The following is a 26,106-nucleotide window of genomic DNA, read 5'->3' as shown; positions in this document are numbered from 1 at the left end:
ATTTTCCCAGTTGAAAGTATGTCAGCAATACAATCTGAATTATATGTTCACTTTCAACCCTCCCCTCTCATACTTACCTTAGGACAAAATTATACTCTTCCAATTACAGGGGCAGTTCAAATCGATACAAAGGTGGGAGAAAACAGATCATTTTTCTTATGGAATTGTTTTCATTAATTTTTCATTAGACCTGCTTCGGTTTTACTATCCATCACTAGCAGAGCTGCTGTGCAGTAGATTACATTTCAGTTATCTTCCATGCTTCCAGGATTTAGTAGATATTGCTTGATAATGCTGCAAGCATTGTGTCTTTAACTTTTAATGATCAATAATGTACCAGGAAAAGTTACAGTACTATTTTTCTAGTAGTACCAGTTGGAATTCTCTCACCTAAGTCAAAATGGTTTGTCACCTGAGTAGTTCTGGAATAGACTTTAAACATGGATTACATAAACTGCTCATTCACATACTTTTTAAAAATATACTGCATGAAAATTAACTAAGAACTAATGTTAGCTAAGCTTGTTGCTGCATATACCAATGAGAGAAGTAGGTTTCTTCAGTCAACAGAGCAAGAAAGATTATTTAAAAAAAGGATTAAGATAGTTATTAAAATATATGGATTCTATTGCCACAACAAAAGCATTATGCTTTTAACATCTGTAGTACACATAACATTTAGCCAGATAGTTACTACCTTGTAACTATAGAGCTTAATATTAGCCAAACTTAACAAGAAAGTTTAATGCAATTGTACATCACACAATCTATTTAACAAAAAATAATTTCAACTTCATAACTAAGATAAGGTGACCAGATTTTCAGATTGGTAAAGAGGGACACCTTTGACCGGGGGGGGGGGGGGGGGGGGGCTTGATTAAAAATTTTATACGGAGCAACATTTTCATACAACGCAAAAATAGTATTGTAATTTTTTTTATTTCAACATAACTACAATTTACAAATATAAATTTTAACTGTTGCCAAACATCAAAATTTTGATCACGTGACCACGAGAATGCTGCAACGGTCGCTAAGTGTGAAAATGGTCGCTAAGTATGAAAAATGGTCATCAGTCACTTTTTTCAATGCCATTGTAATAACTGCAGCTGATAAGTTAGTAACATGTGAACAAGTGAATCTGGTTTCCCCATTTGACTTTGTCAAAAGGCGATTATATGACTCCAGGACACTGAAACCATCATAAATACGAATCTGTTGCCAAACATTAAAATTTTGATCGTGTGACCATGAGGATGCTGCAACGGTCGCTAAGTGTGAAAATGGTCGCTAAGTGTAAAAAATGGTCATCAGTCACTTTTTTCAATGCCATTGTAACTTTGGTCACCATACCACCTTTCTTGCCACAGTTCTTAAGTGAATAACTGCAGCTGGTATTTTGTATTTTGGATAGAATCTTTTTTTAAGTCTAAGACAATTTAAAAAAAGAATCCACACAGAATAAATTGAAGTAAAACATTTCAAACTATTCCACACAGAATAAATTGAAGTAAAACTATTTTTAAAAATTCTATGCACAATATATTTCAAAGTATTGTGCATAGAATTTTTAAAAATGGTTTCACTTAAATTTATTTTGGATAGAATCTTTTTTTTAATTGTCTTAGACAAATTGTCTTAAACAGATTCGTATTTATGATGGTTTCAGTGTCCTGGGGTCATATAATCACCTTTTGACAAAGTCAAATGGGGAAACCAGATTCACTTATGTTACTAACTTATCAGCTGCAGTTATTCACTTAAGAACTGTGGCAAGAAAGGTGGTATAGTGACCAAAGTTACAATGGCATTGAAAAAAGTGACTGATGACCATTTTTCACATTCTTTGGTACTCAGCCTTCCTTCTGGTCCAACCTTCACAGCCATCCATTGCAAATGGGAAAACCACAGCCTTGACTAGATGCCCTTTTGTTGGAAGGGTGATGTCTCTGCTTTTTAGGATGCTGTCTAGATTTGCCATAGCTTTCCTACCCAGGAGCAAACATCTTTTAATTCCTTGGAATTGGGTATGTCTAGTTTAATGAAAAGAAGGACCGAGGTATTGTATTGTGGTTGCTGCAATTAATATACTTAATAACTCCATTTTATTCTTTATTTTTTAATAATAATTTTCATAACAGTTGCTCCTGTTTTTGTAATTACTGTTTTATATTATTATTTTAGTGGATTGTTGTACACCCCTGAGAGTCATTTCTATTGAGATGTACACATTTGAACAATGTATTTATTTTCATATTTAAGAAAAGGCATCATCTATAAACTAAGCAAAGGTGTAGCTTCCAAGATGTGCCCTTGGGATCTTGAAGTTGGTGGGAATCTACTCAGAGATTAATTGAGGAAAGCTTAATAACAGGGAGTTCTTAACTTAAATCCACACAGAATAATACTATTTTAAAAAATCCTATGCACAATAAATAAAATATTATTTTAAAATACTTTAAAAAAAATAAAAGAAAAAAAGCCAGCTCACTTACCAGCAGGCAGACATTCCAAGTCAACCCAGAATGATATAGATGTTAATACAAAGAACTGAGCAAATTAAAATGGTGAAATAGTCCCAGGGAAATATTTTTCAAAGAAAAATAGAAGCCACCATATTTTCCCCACACGAGAAGACCTCCAAACTCCGTGCCATCTGGGAAATCCAGGAAGGAACAGTTGCTAGTCTAGGCAGCTCTGTTTCCTGCAGCTCTATGCTGCTTGGTCATTTTTTCTTATAAAATGAGGTAAAAAGGGGGCGCGGGGGGGGGAAAGGTCCGTTTTCTTGCTTTAATATTTTAATATCTTCAACGAAATTACTGAGACAGAGAGAGGGATTAGACAGGGTGTCTTTTGTCTTGCCCCAGTTAGAATTTCTTAAGCAAATCCACTGGGCTTTCAACATGAAGCCAGAAAATCAGGATTTTTTAAAAACGTGGCGGGAAACGGGAAAAATTGTTTTAAAGCATGATTGTCACGCTGAAATCGGGATGTCTGGTCACCTTAAACTAAGAATATGTATATGAAATACATAAGTGAAAAGAATTACTTGCTTCATTTTTATCAATCATATCCAATGAAAACACAAAATATGTATTGGAACTAATCTTTGCAAACTACTACCAGATGTTCATTCCCTAACCCTAAGCCTAACGAGCCTCACAAACCAATCTTCCTGAAAGATATGTCTCACTCCTGAAGGTACCAATAAGTAGAATAGCTATATCAATAAACAAGGTGGGAAAAACTACCAAGTCAAGTTAGCTTAATGCTAATGCTAAAATGCTAAACATATGTGAAATGTGTTACAGAGTTAAATTATCATAGTGTATAGCTATAAATCATAGGCTGCTGGAACCAAAAATTAGGCCAAACCAGGGATCTCATAATGAACATTTTCCTCTGGAAAGGCAACACTGACAAAATAAAACCTCGTTATATTTTTGTATTATGAAGGGTTCTATTTGTTGTCACAACTGCAGCTCAAACTAGAGAGACAGCAGTACCCTGGCTTCCATTCCACTCTCCACCCATGGTAAAATCTTAATTGTAGTTACCAATTGGTTGATATTTCCAGACAATATGATAATTGGCATTAATAAAACTGCAACATTAAATTTTTATTACTGTATGATTCCCTCACTAGAAACAAATGCTCTCTTGATAATTTAGTAATAACTCAGAGATCCAAAGCCCACTGAGATTATTTTGGGATCTGTATGTTGACAGAGTTTCTAATCAGATATTGATTTATGATTTTCCCCTTTTGGGGGATGCAATGATAGTCAAATGTTACACAGGATAAATAATTGTATGGAAACCTCAGGAAAACATATAGTAGAACTAGGCATCATAGAGATAATGGGGCTACTAGCTAGAAAATGGCAATTTAATTTCCCTTTCTTCTTTTGATATCTAGCTCAATTTATCCCATGTTTTAACATTAGTATAATTCCCTGACAGTTATAACCAGTAATAAAGAACAGACACAGGAATAGACCACTGTCATAGTGTTTAGAAAAAAGAGCTGAGTTTATAGACAGGAAAAGGAAAATTTACAGAGTGTAATTTTTCAGTCTTAACCAGGTCTTGTTTTTAAATTGTAGTTTGTTTAAGAGTTAGAAATACTAAATTGGGAACTGCATAATTCCTTAATTTAACAATCAATAATTCATGTCTATTGTATATGTGAGCTCAGCTGAAATGAAGATGCAAATTAAAATTATAACCCATATAGTTTTAGTTATTTGTTTCACATTTCTGAACTACCCATGTCTCAGAGAGGGACTCTGATGCTCTTGCCATTTGTACTCATTTATAACAAAAATGACTGCAGGTGTACTAATTTTTATATTGAATGTCCATTGTTACATTGGAAAGTGGTCAGTATGATATAAAAAAGGGATCAACACTTTTTAAGGGGGGGAATTCAATTTTTTTCTTGAAGAAATAAATTGATAAATAAAACAAAAATATTCAACTTTCCAATATAATTTTGAATTAAAAATACAAGATTGCAAGTCTTGAAGGGAGCAATAGCCTCAGATGGAGAATATGTGATCTAACATGTCAATTTTTTCTTAGGTGTAGGTAATCAAATCAGTGAGGAAATAGCCAAAGATGACAAGAAACTTTAATGCAAAGTATTGATCTTACTCCTGGTGATCTCTTACTCTCACAAGAAATAATAAAGCACTCACATTGAAGTCTGAAATATTTAAGTGGCCAGAGGGACTTGGAGCTTTCTTGGTTTCATTTCCACTGTAAATAAACCTCAGGCTGCAGGAATGTTTGTATTCAAATGCCACTTGTCCAATGGAAGTAATTCCTAATAGAGAATTTTGAAGGACAGGAATGACAGAATAATTGATTTTTAGTTTCTAAAGAGATGATTAAAAAAGAATAATGGTCAATATTATTGCAGAGTTTTAAAAAATCTATTTCCCTCCCCAATATCAGTTTAGTTTACCCTTTTTCTTTGGCGAGCTGGTGATCAAAGTAAGAAAAACATGTTGATTAAGAATACAGAATTTAGGTAAGCATGCTCCTAAAATATTTAGTCTACTTGTAAATTTCAAAATCAGATTCCATAGCTTAAAGAAGAGCTGTAATTAGAATCCCTTGAATAGACAAACCCGCATTTGCTCTATTTGATACTTCAGTCATGCTCAACAGGAAGTTGCAGTATGTGTAAAGCAAATACACTTACTCCTAATTGCTATTTGTCCTATCCACTGTACAAAGATCAGTGACATCTATCTTACCTCTAGAGCTTTAAAACTAATATTAAAAATCACATTCTTCTCCTCATCTGTCTACTTTCAACTTGATTTCTTTTCTCTTTCTGCATCAAGCACTTGGAGCACTTCTCAATGAACTGTTGTATGGTATATATATAAGCTATTCTCCCTGGAGGCTGCAGCTATTTTGTATCTTTGATATTATATATTCTCTTGCTTTGTATACCAGTTTGGGAAACAGTGTTCACCACTGCAGTTAAGTTATCAATAAGAAACAAATCTCTACAATTTTTAATGATTAGACTCATTTTTGAGACATATCAAAATGTCTATATTAGGCAATGAGTGGTCTAAGTGCATTTTAAAGATATAATCTGATTAAACATCAGAGAACTAGAAAAAGGAATTAGCACTGGTTAAAAATGTATTCAAAATTAATATAAGCAACAATGATCAATTTCCCTTCAGAAATTTGTTTCATTCGCAACTCCAGCCACGTTATTCTGAGGAAGTCATATTGTACGCTCCTTCCAGTATGTGTACCCAACAGACCATTTGGTACCACTTAAATCATGTTGAAAGAATACATAATCTTGGCAGCCGATGTTCCATTTTTTATGAGTTACAGCAATTTATAGCATCCATTGGTGAAATAAAATGTAGGGGTTTTTTTCCAAAAAAAAGCTAACTTATAACCATCATGTGCTTCAGAAATTATTACCTTGTAATAAGAGAGCTGCTCATTGTTTTCTTATTTAATATATTTATTGCTCGTATCTACCAATCTGATTTAACAAATGACATTTAACACTGTTCAAGATTCTGCTCCCTTTGTAAATAGCTAATCAGACTTGCCAAGAAGTCTACATTTTGCTACCCCTGCATCATGTTTATTTAGCTCATAACCTTGGATTCCATGACTGACCTAGAGTATAATGTCATTGACATTTCAGTCCTCCACAATCTGTAATTCAATTATTAACATTCAGTGAAGAAATGTTTATCTGACTAATAAAAGAATTAGAAAGGAAGGTGATACAATGTCTATTTCAGACAACTGAACAAGTCCAAATTGCCAACAAAGATTCCATATCCCATACAACACAAAAACCACAGTAATTTGAGTTGCAGCATTTGTAAGTGGGAAGAACAACTTTCAATAACACATATGTGCTGTCATTTTTCTATCAAAATATCCTACCAAGAATTTTAACCAGGCAAAGCCTATTGGTTCTTATGAACAATAGTGCGCTACATACAGAACAAAATAACATTTCCCCATCATCTCATTCTTAAAATTCAGTGTTTGGACCATCTGCTTTAAAAATGGAAGGAATGTGTATATTAAATGTATGGTAAGTACAGATAGTGTTGTTGAATTTTCTTTTTCTTATACGTTTCTAGATTTTTCTGATTAAAAAGGAATATTTTTCCAACTTTTGTATTCCTTCCGTTTTACCATAGTGCAAAATAAGATAAAAATGCACATCCATTAAAGCTAATTCCCGTTAAAAAAATAAGCATATAACAATAATCCAAATACAGCAATGCAGTTATTACTGCTATGGTCCAAATTTACAGATTTGGGAACACAAATTTAATATACCTTCTCAATGAAACTGTATGTTAATATCATTGCCATCCATCATTTTTACCTTAACTGCTTATGATACATAAGACATTAGATAAATGAGATTATATCAATTTTACAAGCCTTCACTTCTGGAATGGCACAAGATTACTTGTGCTCTATTTTAATCAACATATTTTAGGGATTTATTCTTTCAATTGCTGTATGTGATTAGGTTATTTCACATTAAATAAAAACCCTCATTGGTAATGCTTTTAGCTTTTATTGATTAGAGCTATTTTGGATGGATGTTAGATTGTACATAGAAAGATTCTTTTTAGGAAAGGATATTGTAATAGGAGAGGAGTAGGCAAGGAAAGAGAGGAGTAGGCAAGGAAAGCATCATTTTCTCAACACTTTGGGGCTTCTGTAGTATAATTTGCAATCTCTTCCAAATCCACTTAGTTAATATGACAAAAAGGGGGGAACTATGTTGGTCCTTGAGAAGAGGATCTTTAAAACATGTAACATAAAAGTCTTATTAAAATCAACTTAAGCAATGCACTATTCTTTTATTTTTACAGATTTATTCATGCTCCTTTTTCATTCTTTTTTTAAAAAAAAACATTTCTTTTTCCAAACTTCACATTAAAAAATAGGTAAAGAAAAAAAAAAATAAGAGAAACTCCAACTGCAATATACCCCATTATAATGCAGTATGCATTTTGCCAACTAATAAACGTTTTCTCAGTAATTTTTTGACTCATATTGGGGAAAAAGAACCAACAGCCAATAATTATTCTTATGGGTCCTGACAATATGGCATTTGTTATTTTAATAAAAATGTAGATTAAACATAGATGACTTCAGATACCAAAGTAACAAAGTAATGAATTAGTACAAAGTGAATGAACTCCCAGTAGCCCTGGGATCCCTGATGATGATGGTGGTAGAGAACTAACTTTCCTGTTTTGAAAAAGGCAAAATAATGCAAAATGGAAGCATACGTTGTAAAAAACAATTGAATATAAGATTCAAGAGGACAAATCTAAAAACACTGATGAAGCTATACCAAGCAGAGGTGTTAGGTGTACTTGAATTATGTAAATCTCCAATTAATTGCTTTACCAAGTCTTTAAAAAAATCTATAAAATTCTAAGACTAGCATTGGGATTTTATCTACAGCCACCTTTTCAAACAAGGCTTAAATCAGTGAAGAAGAGAAAGTAGCACTATAAAGTGCAACAGATTTTCTTTTGCTACAATGGATTAGAGGATACCACTTTTTTTACTAATTTCTTCATGCCTTCATATTTTTCCCAAACAGAATTCATCGTTTACAGTGCAATTCTATATGTATCTCCTGAGATCAGTAAGACTGATTCTCAGATAAGTGTGTATGGCATTGCAGCCTGTAAATGCATGAAAGTTAAAAACTATATTTTTTTAAAAAATTATCTCGTTGTTTAATGCTGATTTTAATAGTTCCTTTTAAGTGAATTTATTATACTTCATATATTAGCAAGTTAAAAAAACACTTTGAATTCATTAGATTCAAACCAGGGCCACTCTACTATATAATAATAAATTCTAGATCCTTTTTAGAAAGAGAGAAAAATGTTCACATCTGTCAGGTGGGCAGAAGTGTATGACTTCTGTAAAAGCTACATTTTAAATCCTTGTTTATGACCTTTTCTTTTGCAATGGATGAAGAAAACTCTTCTGGAGTTCTCTTCAGTCACTTCCAAAACAGGCATCTGTAAACTTGATTGTACACTGAAAAGCAGACTGCCATTTAATAATGGAAAAAAGAAAAGAGATGTTAGCTTCCAGTAATGGCAATGGCTTCTTCACGGTCAATCAGGCCTTACTAAGGCCTAGGAGACTTAATGTCCATCACAGCACCAACCTCACTTACCCATTTTTATTTTCTTTTGCAAACGTAATGGTTCACATATACATATTTTACACCTTGTAGTTATTATTACTATTCCAAATGCTCTCATCTGAATACAGGCATGGTCTCTATATTTGATATAAACATATCTTTATTCAACTTTTCATTCTAAAGCTGTTTGGTGTCCCAACTGCACATGAAAAAGGTTCCCCTTGTGTTGCATAAGAAAAAGTGTCCTTAGTCCAGAGGTTCTTGTTTTATTCGAATGACTGAAGATGAACGAGATGTCCTTCTGAGTTCTCGCTTAAGAACGTATTCACTGAATTGAGAAGAGTCCACTCCTCCCCCACATGAGCCAACAATTTCAAATCCTCTTTGTTGCAATCTTTCAAGTACCTACAGAACATAAAAAGTACAAACAGCTGCCTAAGTGCAAAAATGTCATTCAGAAATTATAACTTAATCCATTCCATCCTTATTAAAACGTATCTCTGAAATGCTTCTCTACAGCTGGTATTCAAAGCATGATACAATAATTATTCATGATTGCATGATAATTCTGAATGAGTCTTCTGAATTTTAACAGAAGAAACAAAGTGATCATGCCATAGCCTTATTTTTAACCAAAGTATCCCCACACATCATTTTAATTTTTTTTAAACTAAAAAGTAGAATCCAAGTAAAGAAGAAATTCTGTTTTATAGAGATAAATTCAATATATATATATACATAAATGCAATATACCTTAGAAGAAAGGTTACTCAAATGCACAATATTGTGAATATATGGGTGTGGTAATGTTTCTTTTAAATCATTTTCTTTGGTCAAGCACTACCTTGTACAGTGCTCACTTCTGGCCAACTCACTTTAAGAAAATTCATGACTAAACCAAGTTAAGAGAAAGATGGTAAGGAAACTAGAAAGAAAGATCTATGGAGAACGGTTGAAGGTACAGGATACTTATAGCCTTAAAAAAGGCAACTGGATATGAATACTTGAAAGAATGCCATATAGCAATTCAGGACTTGTTTTCTCTTGTTCCCGAATGCAAGACATGAAATAATGTACTTAAGCTACATATTTCTGATTTATAGTTAAAAAAGAAAGGTCCTTTAACATAAAATTACTAAGATGATAAGCTCTGCTTCATTGCATATGTTCCAGAGGAGGTTATATACATCTGTCTACTTGCAGTTGTTCTATTTTAATTCCTGCATTGAGCAGGGGGTTGCATTTCATGGTATAAATGGCCCTTTACAACTTCATTAGACTATTTCACCCATTTATTTATAAAGTAATGCATTTTAATTATACTGCATAAGATTAATGAGTGCAAAACAATAAAAATAAATTAAAATACAAAAAGCAAAAGGAAAGTCAAAACTATATGAAGGAATATTTTAGTAATACATCTGTCTTCTGATTATCTTTGTCTACCACTACCTATATATTTGTGCTATATTTTTAATATTTAATGTGAAACATAGAATATTTTTGCTTCTCTCTGTTCAAGTCTTTTCATCTATTGTCTTAAAATCTCAACTCTTTTCATACATTTTCATACGCCTCCTGCCAATTACCTCCCAAAGACCGATTCGATCTCACAGACCTGGCCTTCTCCGGGTTCCATCGGCCAGCAACCCCCCGGGGGAGAGCCTTCTCTGTTGCTGCGCCAGCCCTCTGGAATGAGCTCCCCGTGGAGATCCGGACCCTTACTACCCTCCCGGCCTTCCGTAAAGCTACTAAGTCCTGCTGTTTTGACAGGCTGGGGGCTGTTGAAATATCCAGCCCCGCCTCAATTGTGAATGTTGTGCATTTTTAAATTCTTTGTATTGTCTTATTTATTTCCCTTTCCCTGTTTATTGTGAGCCGCCCGGAGTCCTTCGGGAGTGGGCGGCATACAAAACTAATAAAAAACTAATAAAACTAATGAACAACAAAATGGCATTCCAAATGTCTAAATCTGCCTTGTTCTGTAGTATGTGATATAGAAGGGAGCTATTCCTGCTTCAATCCAGTTAAACATTATTATGAATATAGATTAAAAGGAGAAAAAAGCAAAACAAAAACAAAAAACAAAACCCCTAATACACTGATTACATACCTGAACTGAATTGAGGTGACAGTATCCATTTAATGGAAATCTGATGACATGCGTTGAGTCATGATTCCAACCTGCATTGACTGAATTGCACATTACGTCACCAATTTCTGGGAAAACTTCTTCTATTAAAGATTTATCTCCACTCAAAGTAATTCTTTCTCCAAGATCCGGAGCAACACGTACAACCAAGCACTCACAAGATTTCGAAAACCGGCCTGTCTCTCGATCCTGTTTCCATCTTTCCATTTCCCCTAGCATGGGCTGAAGCTGAAAATACTTTGCTTCTTCATATAACAAACTGTAATCCTGAAAGATACATGATGTTTAGAACCACAGTAAAAAAAAATCTCATTATATAGTATCTGAATGGTTATTATTTTAGTATAGTAAGGTAATAGCAATTTATGGATTACATTAACGGAAATATCTTTTTTTTTCAACTAATAAGAGGTTAAGGATATTTTCACATTAAAAGAGGCAGGTAGGCTGCTGTACTGTTTTGCGTTTATATTCTCTTCTTTATTACTCACAACATTGTGTTACATTACACACACATTCATACATTTACATATTTTATTGTGATTTATCATATGGAGATATATTTTAGCTTTGCATTTTATCATATGAAGAGAAAATGGAGATATTGGAGTGAAGAGTCCAAAAGTAGGACAATGCCATTAATTATTATTGGGGTTATTTTTACATGACTTCCATACAGTTCTGTTCATAATGCATACATGCAAAAGAGATCCAGGTGTGAGAAAATGCGTATAATAAATATTAATAAAAATATTAATAAATGTCAATATACAATTATACTCCAGTTTAAATCATTAAGAAATATGTGAAACCTTAGAAATAGATTGTAGACAGCAAGATTGTAAGACTTATTTTGAAAGTATTAAAATGATGTATATTAATTGATAAAAGCTGCCATAATTTTTTAAAAAATAAGACAATGGTTTAATGAAATTCTCTTGATGGGTTTTTTTTTTCTGTCTCGGTAAATATTTTTCTGTACCTGGTATGTAATGTGGTGTGACATTCTAAGCAAGCTAATCACAAACAAACGTATTCAGGCCTATCTGGAAATAAAGTTCAGTGAGTTCAATGAAACCCACAAATAAAAAATAGAACTGCATTATCAAATAATTACAAAATATTTTCATACATTTAATGTATCTTTTAAAAAAGGCTCCCAATATTAATCATTCAAATAGTTTATGGAGATTCTCAGTCATCCAGTCATGGTTGTCCCAAAGGTACTTTTTCAAAAGGCAATTAGATTTTCTTTGGTTTTCCTTGAAGACGTTTTGCTTCTTATCCAAGCTGAACACATTCAATTGTTCTGTTTCTACTATTAGACTTTTATTATAATAAATCTTTATTTTTGTAATAAATAAAAATTTACACATTTGTAGTTTACAATTTTAAGTAGTATTGATGTGCATGTATACACATATTAAGCTTTATACATTTAACGTGATATGCTTTTGTATGTCACATCTGGAAAACTGAAAAAAAATCTAACCCAAATTTTAGTGTAATAGAAAGTGCTCTTCTGAGACAGACTCATAGTGTTATAATAATCTGAAGATTATTGCTCAAAAAAAGTATGCATTGTCTCTATTTAAGCAATATACTTATCTATTATCTCTTTTTAACAACATATCTCTACATTTCTGATTTCTAAGAATCTGTCAGTATTATTCACAGCAGGTGCTTAAATTCACAAAAAGACTAAGAATTGACAAATTTCACTAAGCCAATATTTAGAGTTTGGGATTGAAGTATTTTGTAAATGCAAAATCACCTTTTTCATCACAGTCCAAGAATCTAAAATTCTACACCCAAAGATTCTAGATACTTGGAATAAAATTCAACTGAAATAATTTCTTAGGAATGAATTAAAATTATTCCCATTTAAATATCATGTTTTTTAAATGATATAAATTAGGATTCAATAAAGTAATTTTTATTTTACTTATCAAAATATGAGATACTTAAAAGTCTTAACTAGAAATAAAGCTTTTTTTTAAAAAAAGTATGATGATAAGTGGAGATTAACGGTAAATTACTAATTGAGTAGAACCAGTTTGGTATAGTAGTTAAGGCACCAGGCTAGAAAACAGGAGATTTTGAGTTGTAGTCCCATCCTAGACATAAAGCCACCTGGGTGATCTTCAGCCAATCATGCTCTCTGAATCCTACAAAGGAAATTATTCATTTCTAAAAATCTTGCCAAGAAAACTGCAGGGACTAGGCCAGGCTAAAGTCAGGAGTCATTTTTCCCCCACCTCTGTGTTTAAGAAGATGCTGGATAGTTCAATTTAATTTTAATTACTTAAATGAAATATTGAGTTTAGGATTGGATTTGATAGCCTAACAGTCCCTTTCAACTCTAGGATTTTAAGTTTAAATTTGTGATTTGGACAGTAATAATTTTTTTCTATCTTTGGGAGGACTTGAATTTGGTGTCCACTCAGTCATGTAGTTCTTTCAGATTACATTCAAAATCAGAAGAGCCTTCAGATCAGATCATAAGATTGTTGTGACTATGGAAGCGAAAAGAATCTCATATGCCAATTTTACTCTCTGAAGAAAACTTGGGTAAATGTAAAAATACATACATTTATAATTTCCTGAATCATGTTATAATATTGATTCAAATACAATAAGTCACATTAATAAACAAGCCACAGATATGGTTTAAATAAAGCATATCTATTAAAATTGGTTTACATGAAATATAAATTGTATAAAAGGTCCACTGGTTAATATCAAGGACTCATTTTACTCTTCATTTTGTTTCCAATAATAACCCCAAGACTGCAAGACAAATATAAAAACAGGTCCCCCCCCCCTCCATTATTGTCCACTAGAAGTAAGTTTTCAGAAGCAAGCTGGTGATAAAATGGGATTAAGCTTCCAAAGCAAACATGGTTTAGCAAAAGATAATCAAGGCTGCATCTTCTTCAGCCTTTCCTCCTCTGCTGTCAATGCTCCAGTGCTGCAGCACCCCTGTCCCTCAATAGTATTAGCACCTTGCCTTCCTTTGCTTTTCCTTTCCTCCCCTCAGATGCCAATATTTGGATTTTTCTCTATCACCTTCAAGTGAATGTGCCCCAAAAGAACCAATCCATCTTGTTTACATATAAAGAAAAACAGCCCTGTTTCATTAAGTACAGGCCAAGACTTCTGAAACAGTTTAGGTTGAGACACAGCTACCTACCCAAAGGCAGTATACATCTGGCACAACCATATACTTTTAAAAATAGAAGTTGACTATTGCTTTGCTCATTTCAAATATCCATTTTAATTATCTATACTTTGCCAAAACCAATCAAAGCAATTATTTCCCAAGTGTTTTACTATTGTTAACTAGTGTTACTCAAACAATTGCTTCATAATCCTTCTGAAGATGACAATAAATACAATTCACCTTGAAATCATCCGGGATGAGCAGTTTTGAAGTTCGTAGAAAATTCAAAATATATCTGAACATTTGGCCATCTCTGTCGATGAAGTAGTGCTGCTTCAGGCTATCCAAAACAATGGGCTCTGTGCCATCAAATAGCCTCCCAATTCTGAAAATAAAAGAGAAATCAAGACCAGCATAAATTTGCCATCAGCACACCTAGCCATTAGTAAGAAATAAATCCTATTATCTTAATGGCTTGATTTCATAGTGTTTCAATGTCTAATCAGCTAGTTACAATGAAAACAGAGCAACAAGGGTATCATCTCTCTTTCTATAGTTTCTTAAAGCTGATCTGGGAATAAACCAATTGAGCTAAGTGACGGTTTTGTTTAGGGAAATATACATAGGATTGTACAATAAAATATTTGGTATTACTCGATGAAGACCTATCAATTTTAAGGATCTTTAACCATTTCCTTTAGTTAAAATATAAACATCCAGGATAGAAATTACAATAGTCTTCTCTGCCTCTAAATAATCCAAGAATTTAACACTCGACTTTATTTTTGTTATACTCAAGATATTTATTTTTTCATTCTTAAAATTTGACAGAAAACTTCAATTTAATCAAAGGCTCTTAAGTAAATTGCCATAACATAAGAAATGGTTCCTTTTATGAGTCACTAACCACTAAGAATAGGAACAAATAAGCAGAAAATCTACAGAGGTTGCTAAGAGCAACCATGAACTATGGTGACACAGTGGTCACAATGCAGTACTGCAGGCTAACTCTGCTCATATTGCCAGGAGTTTGATTCCTTGGATTCTTACCAGCTCAAGGTTGACTCAGCCTTTCATCCTTCTGAGGTTGGTAAAATGAGAACTCAGATTGTTGGGGGCAATGTGCTGACTCTGTAAACCGCTTAGAGAGGGCTGTAAAGCACTGATAAGCAGTATGTCAGTCTAAGTTCTATTGCTATTGCTATGAAGGCATGGCATATAAATCAAGCAATCAAATCTGGGTGGAAAGGAATAAAAAGTTGAGTCCCCCAATTTATAGCAAATTTAAGTTGTTATAAATGCCCTTGGAGATTAGTCAATTTGGTCAACTCTGTGTGATTTGACACTAATATTCAGGATGCTAAAATACAAATGTAATTATAAAGGATACCAATATACTGGTGAACAATTTAGCAAATGATAAATATAGTTCAATTTAAGTAAATATATATATACCCTGAGGCAAAAGAACTTAATTTCACATATAAACTGCCAAGCTCTAATGTAACTGTAATTAACAGATAATTTTGGTTTAGTTTCTGATAGCTGTGAAAAAGGCAAAATATCATAATTATGAAAATTAAATATTTTAATATTTTAAACATATTAAATTATTATTTTTAAATCAGCATTAGGAAAGAGTTTAAAATTAAAATGTCATCATACATATCTATGGCATTTCTGCAATCTTAATACTGTGTACCATTCTGATTGCCAGATTTGAGAAGGATGGTAAAGTAGCTGGTACTCCATTTTCTATTATGTCTAGCTAATCAGATATAAAAACATAACTAATAACTTTTAAAAGAAACACGTTTTCCTGCGCTAAAGGGTTTTTCTCCTCCCTTGCCCAGAACCACCAATGACATCTGCTTCATAAGAAAATATTTAAGAATACATTAGAACAATTTAGCCTAATTTATAATTTTAAGTTTCGTGTACTTTTTAGTCAGCAAATGTTAAAAGAATGCGACATAATTCAAAGAAATGGATTGCCATGAATTACTGCTTTTTTACAAAATTAATCAAAAAAACCAAACTTGTTGTTGTTCCCTGCTGTGTTCTCTGACATCAAGGATAGATTATTCCTGTCTCTTTGCTAAGTATATAGACATATTTATAAGCACAATCAACCCTCCATCATTTTCCCCCTCCAATAATGGCTAGGGTGCCTATGTGAAACCTAGGAGAATTCTTCAAAATAAAGATGATTCTCAATCTGGTGATTTGCAGCATGTCACTGTCACATTGTTTTTTTAATTAAATATTTGAAAAAAGAGTGAAATGGGAGAATGTACAGGCATCTCAAAAAGTATCAGTTCAGTAGCATCCTTCTGCATGTTGAATGTCATTTGAAGTCAGAATATAACATTTTGGGCAAAAGTAAAATGTATGAATCTATTTGTTTTCCATAAATATCGAACAATTTTTTTTTTTTTAAAAAGGTCATATACCATGTGTCTGTTGCTGCTGTTTCTCCTATTAACCACTGCCCCACCTTTAGAACATAACATTATCCAATGTTCTGACCCTTGTATGCGCTTCTTCAGGCAATTTCTATGTATACTTCTCATTTAGGTCATTTTCAGTAATCATCAACTAAAGTAAGGAGAAGTAGCGGAAAATGTAAAGTGAGTGACTGTATTTTCAAACCATCTGTCTTTACTTTGGAATCACTGACCTTCTATTGAACTTCCTGAACATCTATTTTGATTTTCATGCTAGAAAGGGTGCAACCAGAAAGTACTAAATGGTAAGTAGAATGGATTTCATTTAAAAGGTTCAATTTAATTATTTAAAATACAATATAAAAACTTACGAAGATCTTAGTAACTACCGTACTACTAATCTTAGTAAAAGTGCTTTTTTGTTTATCAAAAATCAATTTACTTCATTTTGTTTCATTTTAGAAGGCAGTTACTATACACTTAAGATCTCTAGTCTGTGACCATGATAAATTATATCTATTATATAATAGAGGAAAATGTATTCTAGTTTTTAAAATGAATTTGAATTCAACATTTGATTGACTTCAGTGTATATGTGTTATGGAGAGCAGTACAGTAATACATTGTATATTACTGTTATTACTGAAACATATATACATAATATATTTAAAATTGACTATAGATAGTCCTTGATTTATGACCAAAATTGGGACTAGAATCTTGGTTGTTGATCTTAGAAGTTATTATGTGAAACTTCATGCATTAATGACTACAGCCCCAGCACTCACAATTGTGGTCATTAAATGATCACACAGGTTAAATGGATGAAATCCCAGGTAAGGAGCAGGGGGTTCTTCAGGGGGGTTGGGGAAGGCCCTGGGTGGCTCAGTTCAGAAGCTGCAAATCCTTCCTGCTGAAATCCAAGGATTTTCAGCCCCTAATCAAAAAGTGGCCTGTGCTGGGGCTCCCCCCACCTTTCTATGGACCCCACACTCTTTGCCTTGTTGGACTGTCTTCCTCCTTGAGTTTCACCTCGGTCCCATCACTGGGGGTTAGCTGAAAAAAGCAAAGACCATGCTTTTGGTTTTCTGATAATTGAATACTAGCTCGGCTTTGCTGAAATACTGTGCTAATGTTCTGAATGCTCTTTTAAGGCCAACATATATTGCTAAAAATATTGCTGCATCATTTGCATAAGATAAATCAGAAATGTATCTTTCAGCAAGTTTTGGAAGATAAAGGTAAAAGAAAAACCAATGGTACCCACTCCTGGATTTGGAGGCCCTACTCACGGTCACTCTTCTGACTTATCTCTGCTTCAATTTTAGCAATGTACTCAATGTGGACTGTCCTGCAACTGCAGTTGGTCCATAAAGTGTCAGGATGAGTAGCTACATATGGATATACCTTGATACGCCCATGTAACATTACTGCATAAATTCTAATAATTTTCAAGGTAGAATTCAAAGTTTTGGTTATCTCCTCTAAATTTGTCTTTCATGTTACAAAATTAGTAGTAATAACCTTACAATTTACAAAATAATGCAATTTCATTAGCAATAAAACACCAAAATTCACTCCTGTTTAAATTCATATTTTAAAAGGAAAGATGAATTTGCTAAATTTTATATGGGTTTCAGCTTGAAAAAGGACGTTGGTCTTACCTGAACGTCTATTTTCAGAGTGGAGGAGGGAGTGGTCACGTGTGGGTTTTCTCTTAGCCTGATTGGTCCAAAGACTGAGAGCAAAGCTTTAAATACTGGTGCCTTTCTATCCTGGCCCAGATTCTCGAAGTCGAACGGTAGAACTGAAACAACAAAAAACAACCACAACAAACCCCGGGAACACCCGGGCCCTCCCCTTGGCCCCAACGAACACAACTCAGGGCGGGTCGTGACCACTCCCTCCCCCATTCTGAAAATAGACGTTCAGGTAAGACCAACATCCTTTTTCCAGAGGAGGGGGAGGGAGTGGTCATGTGTGGGACATACCCAAGCTAAGGTCCCAGGGAGGGAGAACAAGAACCACTAGGGCCCAAGGGGAGCCTCAGCCGCCATCCCCTGCAAGACTCTGCGACTGAAGGACGCGTCCGCAGACGCAAAAGCATCCAGACGATAATGTCGGATGAAGGACGTCGGGGAAGCCCAAGTAGCGGCACGACAGATGTCCTCAAACGGGGCCCTCGTGGCCCACGCCGCCATGGTCGCGGCACTCCTAGTAGAATGGGCCGTGATCCCCGACGGGCTGGCCGACCCGAAGCCCCATAAGCCTCCACAATGGCCTGACGCAGCCAACAGCCAATGGTAGCCGAAGACACTCTCGACCCCAGCGTCCCCGGCTGGAAGGAGACAAACAAGGCCTCCGACCTACGGACCTCTCTGGTCTGCCAGAGGTAGATTCGCAGAGCGTGGCGGAAATCCAACCGATGCCAGAGACGTTCCCTGTCATTGGATGGACCCAGGCAAAAGTCAGGCAGGACGATCTCCTGAGCTCTATGAAAGGGGGTATTCACCTTCGGAACGAAGGCCGGGTCAAGGCGAAGCACCACCCTGTCCTGGTGAAAGTGACAAAGGTCGTCCCTGGAAGACAGAGCGCCCAGCTCGGAAATACGTCAGGCAGACGTGATCGCCACCAGGAAGGCCACTTTCAGCGACAAGAAATGTAAATGAACAGAATGGAGGGGCTCAAACGGGGCCCCCGTCAAGGCCTTGAGCACCAGGGGAAGATCCCACGTGGGGAACCTGTGGACGGGGGGAGGCCTGAGATTAGCCGCCCCCTTCAGGAAAAGCTTGATCAGGGGAAACTGGGAAAGGGAAGAAGACCCCCCCCCCCAGGACCGAAGACAGAGCTGCCACCTGTCGACCAAGGTATTCTGCGAAAGCCCGTCCTCAAGACCTTTCTGAAGGAAATCCAAGACGTTGGGAATGGTGGCCCTATCGGGAGAAATGCCCCTAGGCGAGCACCATCGGACGAAGGCTGCCCAGGTGGAGTTATAAATGCGGGTCATCAACAGCCGTTGAGCCGCCTCGATGGTATGAATGACCCCGGAGGATAGATGAGCTTCCCTCAGAAGCCGCCGTTCAAGAGCCAGGCGGTCAGATGAAGCCACTGGGGTTCTGGGTGTACCAGAGCCCCCTGCAGCAAGACTAACTCCCCCCGCGGAATCCTCCACGGGAGGCCACCGACAGCTGAACCAGATCCGCAAACCAGGGCCTCCTGGGCCAATACGGGGCCACTAGAATGACCAGGGCCCCCTCTGCCACCACTTTCCTGATGGTCCCCGGGATGAGGGGAATGTGAGGGAAAGCATAAAGAAGGCCCAGGGGCCACCGGCTCCTGAGGGCGTCCGTGCCCTCCGCCGACCTGGACTGGAAACGGGTGAAAAACCGTGGAAGCTGGGAGTTCGCGGGCGATGCAAACAGGTCCACCAGGGGAGACCCGAACCTTTGGCAGTTCCCCCGGAACAGCGACAGGTGGAGTTGCCACTCGCCATTGTCCAGAGTCGCTTGATTGAGCCAATCCGCCTGGACGTTGGAGAGTCCCGAGATGTGCTCTGACAACAAGGACAGCAGGTGCCTCTCCGCCCAGGAGCCCAGCCACAGAGCCTCCAACCAGAGGGCCCGCGAGTGGGTCCCACCTTGACGATTGATGTGTGCCTTGGTGGCCACATTGTCCATCAGGAGGAGCACATGATGCCCCTCCACCGAGGACTGGAAGTGACGTAGAGCTAGTCGCGCAGCCTTCAGCTCCAGCCAATTTATGTTGTGGCGGAGGTCCGAGGCCATCCACCTGCCCTGCACCATCCGAGAGCCCACCAGGGCCCCCCACCCGAACAGACTCACATCCGTGGTGATGGTCACCCTGTCCGGCTCCCAGAAGCAGCAGCCCCGCTGAATGGCCGGGGAGAGCCACCATGCCAGAGAGATCCAGACCCTCAGGAGACGGAGAGTCCGAAGAGAATTGCTCAATCGTCCCCTCTGAAAGGGGATGAGTTCCCACTGGAGAGGCCTGAGATGAAGTCTGGCCCACGGAACAATCCCGATGCAAGAGACCATCTTGCCCAATAACTGTGACAGACAGAGGATGGAAGTCAACCTCCTTGCGCAAACGCTTTCCGCCAGCCGACGGAGGCTGTCCTGCCATTCCTGAGACAGACTCACCACCCCCAACTCGGAATCTATGACTGTCCCCAGATGAAGAATGCGAGTGGAGGGGGAAAGATGGCTCTTGGCGAAGTTCACTGAAAAGCCCAGGCTTTGAAGGCTCCGAATGGTGAGCCGAAGATCCGAAACGGCCTGAGGAAGGGACCCCGCCTGAACCAAGACATCGTTTAAATAACATTGGAGCCGAACCGGCACAGACTGCAGATGAGCCGCCAGAGCCGCTAGAACCTTTGTGAAGGTCTGGGGGGCCGAGGCCAGGCTGAAGGGAAGAGCCCTATACTGGTAGTGGCGGGACCCGTGAGAGAACCTCAAGAACCGGCGATGAGCAGACAGGACGGGAATGTGGAGATAGGCCTCCGTGAGGTCCACGGAGGCCAGGAAGTCCCCTTTCCTGATGCCCTGAAGGATAGATTTGAGGGATGACATTTTGAAGCGCCTGTACATCAGAAACCTGTTCAGGCACTTGAGGTCTAGAATCGCCCTCCAGCCCCCCGTGCTCTTCAGAACCACAAAGAGGTTGGAGTAGTGGCCCAGGCCTCGTTCCCCTAGAGGAACTGCCTCCACCGCCTGAATGTCGAGATGGTGGGCAATTGCCTGATCTATCAGGCGGCAGTGCTCCCGACTCCAAGACGGAGGGAACGACCAGAAGAGGTTTGGAGGAGTGGAGAGAAATTCTAACCTGAGACTATGACGAACCGTGGCTCGGACCCAAGCATCCGACATGATCTCGTCCCATTGATCCGCATAGAGGGAGAGGTGGCTGCCGATGGGACGACTTGAGTTTGAGTCACTTCCCCCTGCGGTAGGGACGGCTGCCTCCTCCACAAAAGGGCCGCCTTGCCTGGCCCTGGAAGCGATTCCTGTCCTGAAAGGACTGCCCGGAGAACTGTCTATCAGCTGGGAAGGAAGAAAAACGCTGGTTATAGCCATAATCTGCAGCCCTATACCTTTGCCTACAGAAAGGGCGTGACTTAGTCTCGGGCTTCTTAGCATTAGAAGGAAGAACCTTCTTCTTGTCCTTATCCTCTACTAGGATGGGAACAAGGGCCTCCCCGAAAAGATTGGGCCCCTTAAAGGGGGCGGCCGCCAAATCCCATTTTGCCTTGTTATCCATCTGCCAGTGACGCAACCAAAGAAGCCTACGAGAGGTGACAGAGATGGCCAAGGCACTGGAGGCAAACTTGACCGTATCCAGGGTCGCATCAGCAGAGAACTGGCAGGCCACCATGATTTTAAACAGATCCTGGTGGATTCGCTCATCCTGGATGGGAAAGCGCTCCTGAAGCTTCTTAAGCCACATGACCATGGCGCGGTTAAAGTAGGAAGCCGAGGCCGTGGACTTAATAGCCCATGCCGTGGCGTTAAAATTTTTCCTCAAGGTAAGCTCTGCACGATTATCCTTCGGCTTCATCTTATCTGTCGCGTCGCCCGACACCACCGGAGAGGAGGAGACAAGGGCGGCCACCGGGTTGTCAATGGTTGGCAGCTGAATGGCCTGAGCAAAGGTCTGCTCCACATTATAGTGCTGGTGGTCATTACTGCCAGGAGCAGAGAAATTGGAAGGGCGAGCCCACTGGTTGGTCAAGACCTCCAAAAACAGGGGAGGAGCAGGAATCTCCTCCTTGTTGGTGGCCGTAGCAGAAAACATGGCCATGTCAGGATCCCTAGGGGGAGGCACTGAAGGATCCCCCGTCCCAACTTTAGTGGTCTGCCGTGCCTTGTCCAAGAGAATCTTAAACATGGCAGGAACAAAGAGGCCCTTAGAAGAAGGCTCGTCAGAAAGGGACGCATTCTCATCATCCAAGAAGCCCATTTCCTGGAGGTTCTCCCCCCCCCCCCAAGAAAGAAGCCTCGCTGACCATGGAAGGAGAGGAAGCTCGATACTGGGCCCATGCTTCGAAGAAAGGGAGCCCTTGTCCCGTTGGGCAAAGCCCCGTGAGATGGCTGCAGAAATAAGTCTTTTAATTCCTCAGGAAGATTATCCAGATCCTCCACATCCCCATAAACAGAACCAGGCCCCTGGGGTGCCAACCTGTGAGAGGAGCAGGGGCCCCTGGACGTACCCTCCAGAGGATCACCTGCAGGGGAACGCCTCCTCCTGGAGTAGGCCCGAGACCTGCCAGGGGAGCTTGAGGAAGAAGCAGGGCTAAATCCCCTAGGGGAAGATCTGCTGGAAACAGGCCCGAGGGGGGATCTGGACCTGGACCTGTCCTGGGATGAAGGCCTGGTCGACTGGGCCTGCCTCTCTGCCCTCGCAAATGTCTTCTCCAGCGCCCTATGCCGCCTGGCTTCCTCCCTAGTGGAGGACCTAGAAGGGCGCCTGGCGAGCAAGGATCCCTGGGCGGGACCCCCCGCCCCACCTCCTGATCCAGGACCTCATCACCCCCAGCTGGGCCCACCGCCTGGCCCTGGGGGATCTCCGCTCCCTCGTCCATATCCAACTCACATGTCCGACGAAGGGAGCAGGAACACAGGCCTCTGAAAGTCCCGCCGGAACCAGGGCCTAAGGGCCTGTGGGGAAAACCAGGCCCAAAGCCTCGTGCTAGGCCTCACCCATGAGGTAGGCCGAAGTAAGGCCCCGCGCACGTGGCGACCTCCAAAATGGCCGCTGGAATTCCGTGCACGGTCGAAAAGGCCAGCAAACAAGTCCAGCGGCTCAGCCTGGCTTCCAGGAGCCGGCGCCGCGCTTAAACAAGTCAGGGAGAGCCACGTGGCACCCAGGCACACTCTCCTCGCCCCCGCTCGGCCCCCACAGCAAGTAGATTAAATCCGGCGGCGCAGCAGCTGCCCGGGGCTATCAGCTGTTCAGCGGGCGGCTCGCGCGCTCCACGAGGCGCCGAAGCTGCTGCCGCCGCTGCTACAACGAGGGCTGCTTCGCAAGCAGCCGAAACTGGAGCTGGCACCCCTGCACTCCCGGGGATAGGGCTGAGGCTCCTGGCCCGCGGGGGGGGAGGCCAAACGCCCCACAGGGCCCTCCCCCAACCGCCCAAGGCAGAGATCTGTCCCTTGGGGCCGCAGCTGTATAATTTAGAGATTTTAGTAAAAGTTTTAAAGTGCCCAATTAAGCCAAATAGGAACCAGATTGAAACAACAATAAATCCTACCTAAGTATTTCTCTAACAGTGCTTGGACCAAAGACTGAGAGAATCTGGGCCAGGATTGGAAGGCACCAGTATTTAAAGCTTTGCGCTCAGTCTTTGGACCAATCAGGCTAAGAGAAAACCCACACGTGACCGCTCCCTCCCCCTCCTCTGGAAAACAGCCACTCTCTTCCATTAAAGTCAAGAAAAAAATGGTGTTTCATTGCCTAGCAATTTAACAACTTGAACCCTAACCTTAATCTTCTATTAAAAAGCCGTAGCTTGCAAAATGCTCTTGTTTCAAGACAATCACCTTGAGATTACCATTACAGCTCATCTTCTTATTTCTTTGCACTTTGGTGATTGTAATCAGTCCATTCCCAAATTATTAAAATGTTCATATTTCAGACCCTTTTTCCTAGCCATTTTACAACTCCCGCTATAGAGCAGTCTCTCATTATTCACAGGGTGCCCATTCTATTCAAAATGCATTAGGAAACAGGACTGTGAAAAACATACTTTATACATCTGCCATTCCATTTTAGCACAACACACACACACACACACACACACACAAACCCCTATGCTAAACAGTAGAGAATAAAACTATATGTACTAGTGATAGTATTTGTTGATAACAAAGACATTTCATTCAATATTTTCACATATAGAAAACTGTTTTTGTTAGTTAAATTATATTGTCCAGCTTCTTTCTACATTCCAGGAACATGTGAAAGTAGTTCTTTCATTATAAAGTCTCTTCATACTTAAATTATGCTTTAATGCTTCTTCCCCTCTTTGTACCTCATCCTCTTTTCTCAAAAGGTCACTTTCTCACACATGCCTGCATTTGTTTAACATTTGTTTCTGAACTTCTAAGCAGATGCATGATGAAATTGATAATTTCTGTCAGCTTCACTATGGCTCAAGGCAGAAAAAAAACTATAGAGTTATAGGAAAATAAACTATTCACAAAATTAACAAGATTGAAAATTAGAAAAGTTGTTTTTATAGCAAGCACATAAACAAATAATGAATTTAAAAACAAAATAAATGGATTAGTCCCCTTGACATTCTTTTGTATCCTAGATGTTTTAAAACAAGGACACATTTTGTACCAAATAACGATTTATATCAAACATGACTGAAAATATGAGTGATAATTTTTTTAAAAAGTTCAATTCCACTATGAATTTCACTCTGAACACACTAAATGACTGTTTCTACTAAACTATTCTTACAACTATCAACAAGTCATGTAGAAAGGTTATCAGATCAGCCTAATAGGCCCCAGGAATAGGAACTAAAGAGATTATCATGCCTCTTAACCTAGTCTTTTAAAGAAAAGCCTAGGGATAGAACATTTGAGCACTTTCTTCTACTTTTTTAGCATCCCATATCAATATGATAGTTTTCTCTATTTTTCTTTTGGTCCACTGAAGTCATTCCAAAAACTTGAAACACTCTGGAATCATATTTTAACCAACCAATTTGGTTACTCTTAATGAAAAACACTCCACACTTAACTATTAAATAATCTGCAAATCTCATTAGGTCTAACATTCAGAATAATGCAGATTAGACAAGCATGTTTCAGTGAGGTATTTAAACATATTTTTCTCAGTTATTTATTATTATATTTTATTAGTTAAACATTAAACTCAGTTGACTGAACATTTAAAAATGTGTCACAAATACCATTGACAGGGGGTAATGATTGATACGGGTTGCTGCCAGCATCCTAGGTATCACCCAAGTATTTCTTAAAATATATGATGTTCCAAGTAGTGCAATTTTTTTTTTTGCAGTTCCACTGGTGTTATTGCAGGAAGCTGCAATGTATTGATGTGTTTTGTAAAATTATTGGACATAGTACCAAGTGCCCCAATGACAATGGGTATCACTGTTACATGTTTCATCCATAGCCATGTAGTTTCGGTGGCCAGGTCATGATATTTCATGATTCTTTCCAGTTATTTTTCTTTGACTCTGGCATCTCCTTGTACAATATCAATAAACTGTACACTTTGGCCCTCAACAACTGTGATATCTGGTGTGTTGTGTTCCAAATGTCAATCTGTCTGTATTTGAAAGTCCTATTATTATTATTATTATTATTATTATTATTATTATTATTATTATTATTATTATTATTATTATACAATTGTATCACAGCGGCCAGTTGTTTCGCCGGATTTGGCATTGGTTACTAGTCGGGCCCCACGCAGGGGCCTAGGACGTTGTAACGTATTTTCGTAATATGCGTGCAGATCCAAGCAGTGCGGCTTTTTGCATTTGACTGATGGTGATTTTGTCAATTTTTAACTGTTTTAAATGTAATTCCAGTGCTTTTGGAATAGCACCCAGTGTGCCAATTACCACTGGAATTACCACTGCTGGTTT

The 26,106-nt window shown here is 38.6% G+C and overlaps 1 protein-coding gene across 8 annotated transcripts in view; it reads right to left on the bottom strand.

The window, feature by feature from the left end:
* Positions 1–5,983: 5,983 nt before the first annotated feature.
* The window catches only part of KCTD1 (potassium channel tetramerization domain containing 1), a 127,048-nt gene continuing 106,925 nt past the window's right edge, over positions 5,984–26,106 (bottom strand). For all 8 annotated transcript variants that reach the window (XM_087707148.1, XM_087707147.1, XM_087707146.1 and 5 more), the window contains 3 exons: positions 14,254–14,398; positions 10,812–11,117; positions 5,984–9,103 (listed from right to left, as the gene is read on the bottom strand). In XM_087707148.1, coding sequence (XP_087563274.1) covers positions 8,945–9,103; positions 10,812–11,117; positions 14,254–14,398 — 610 coding nt within the window. In that variant the 3' untranslated portion in view covers positions 5,984–8,944. The remainder of the gene's footprint in view (positions 9,104–10,811; positions 11,118–14,253; positions 14,399–26,106) is intronic.

This window comes from Thamnophis sirtalis, unplaced genomic scaffold (genome assembly GCF_051295495.1).
Source record: "Thamnophis sirtalis isolate CommonGarterSnake01/CBP01778 unplaced genomic scaffold, rThaSir2_p1.2 scaffold_2, whole genome shotgun sequence".
Lineage (NCBI taxonomy): Eukaryota > Metazoa > Chordata > Lepidosauria > Squamata > Natricidae > Thamnophis > Thamnophis sirtalis.
Note: the sequence above shows the minus strand (reverse complement) of the source record. Positions and strands in the feature narration are given on the sequence as shown.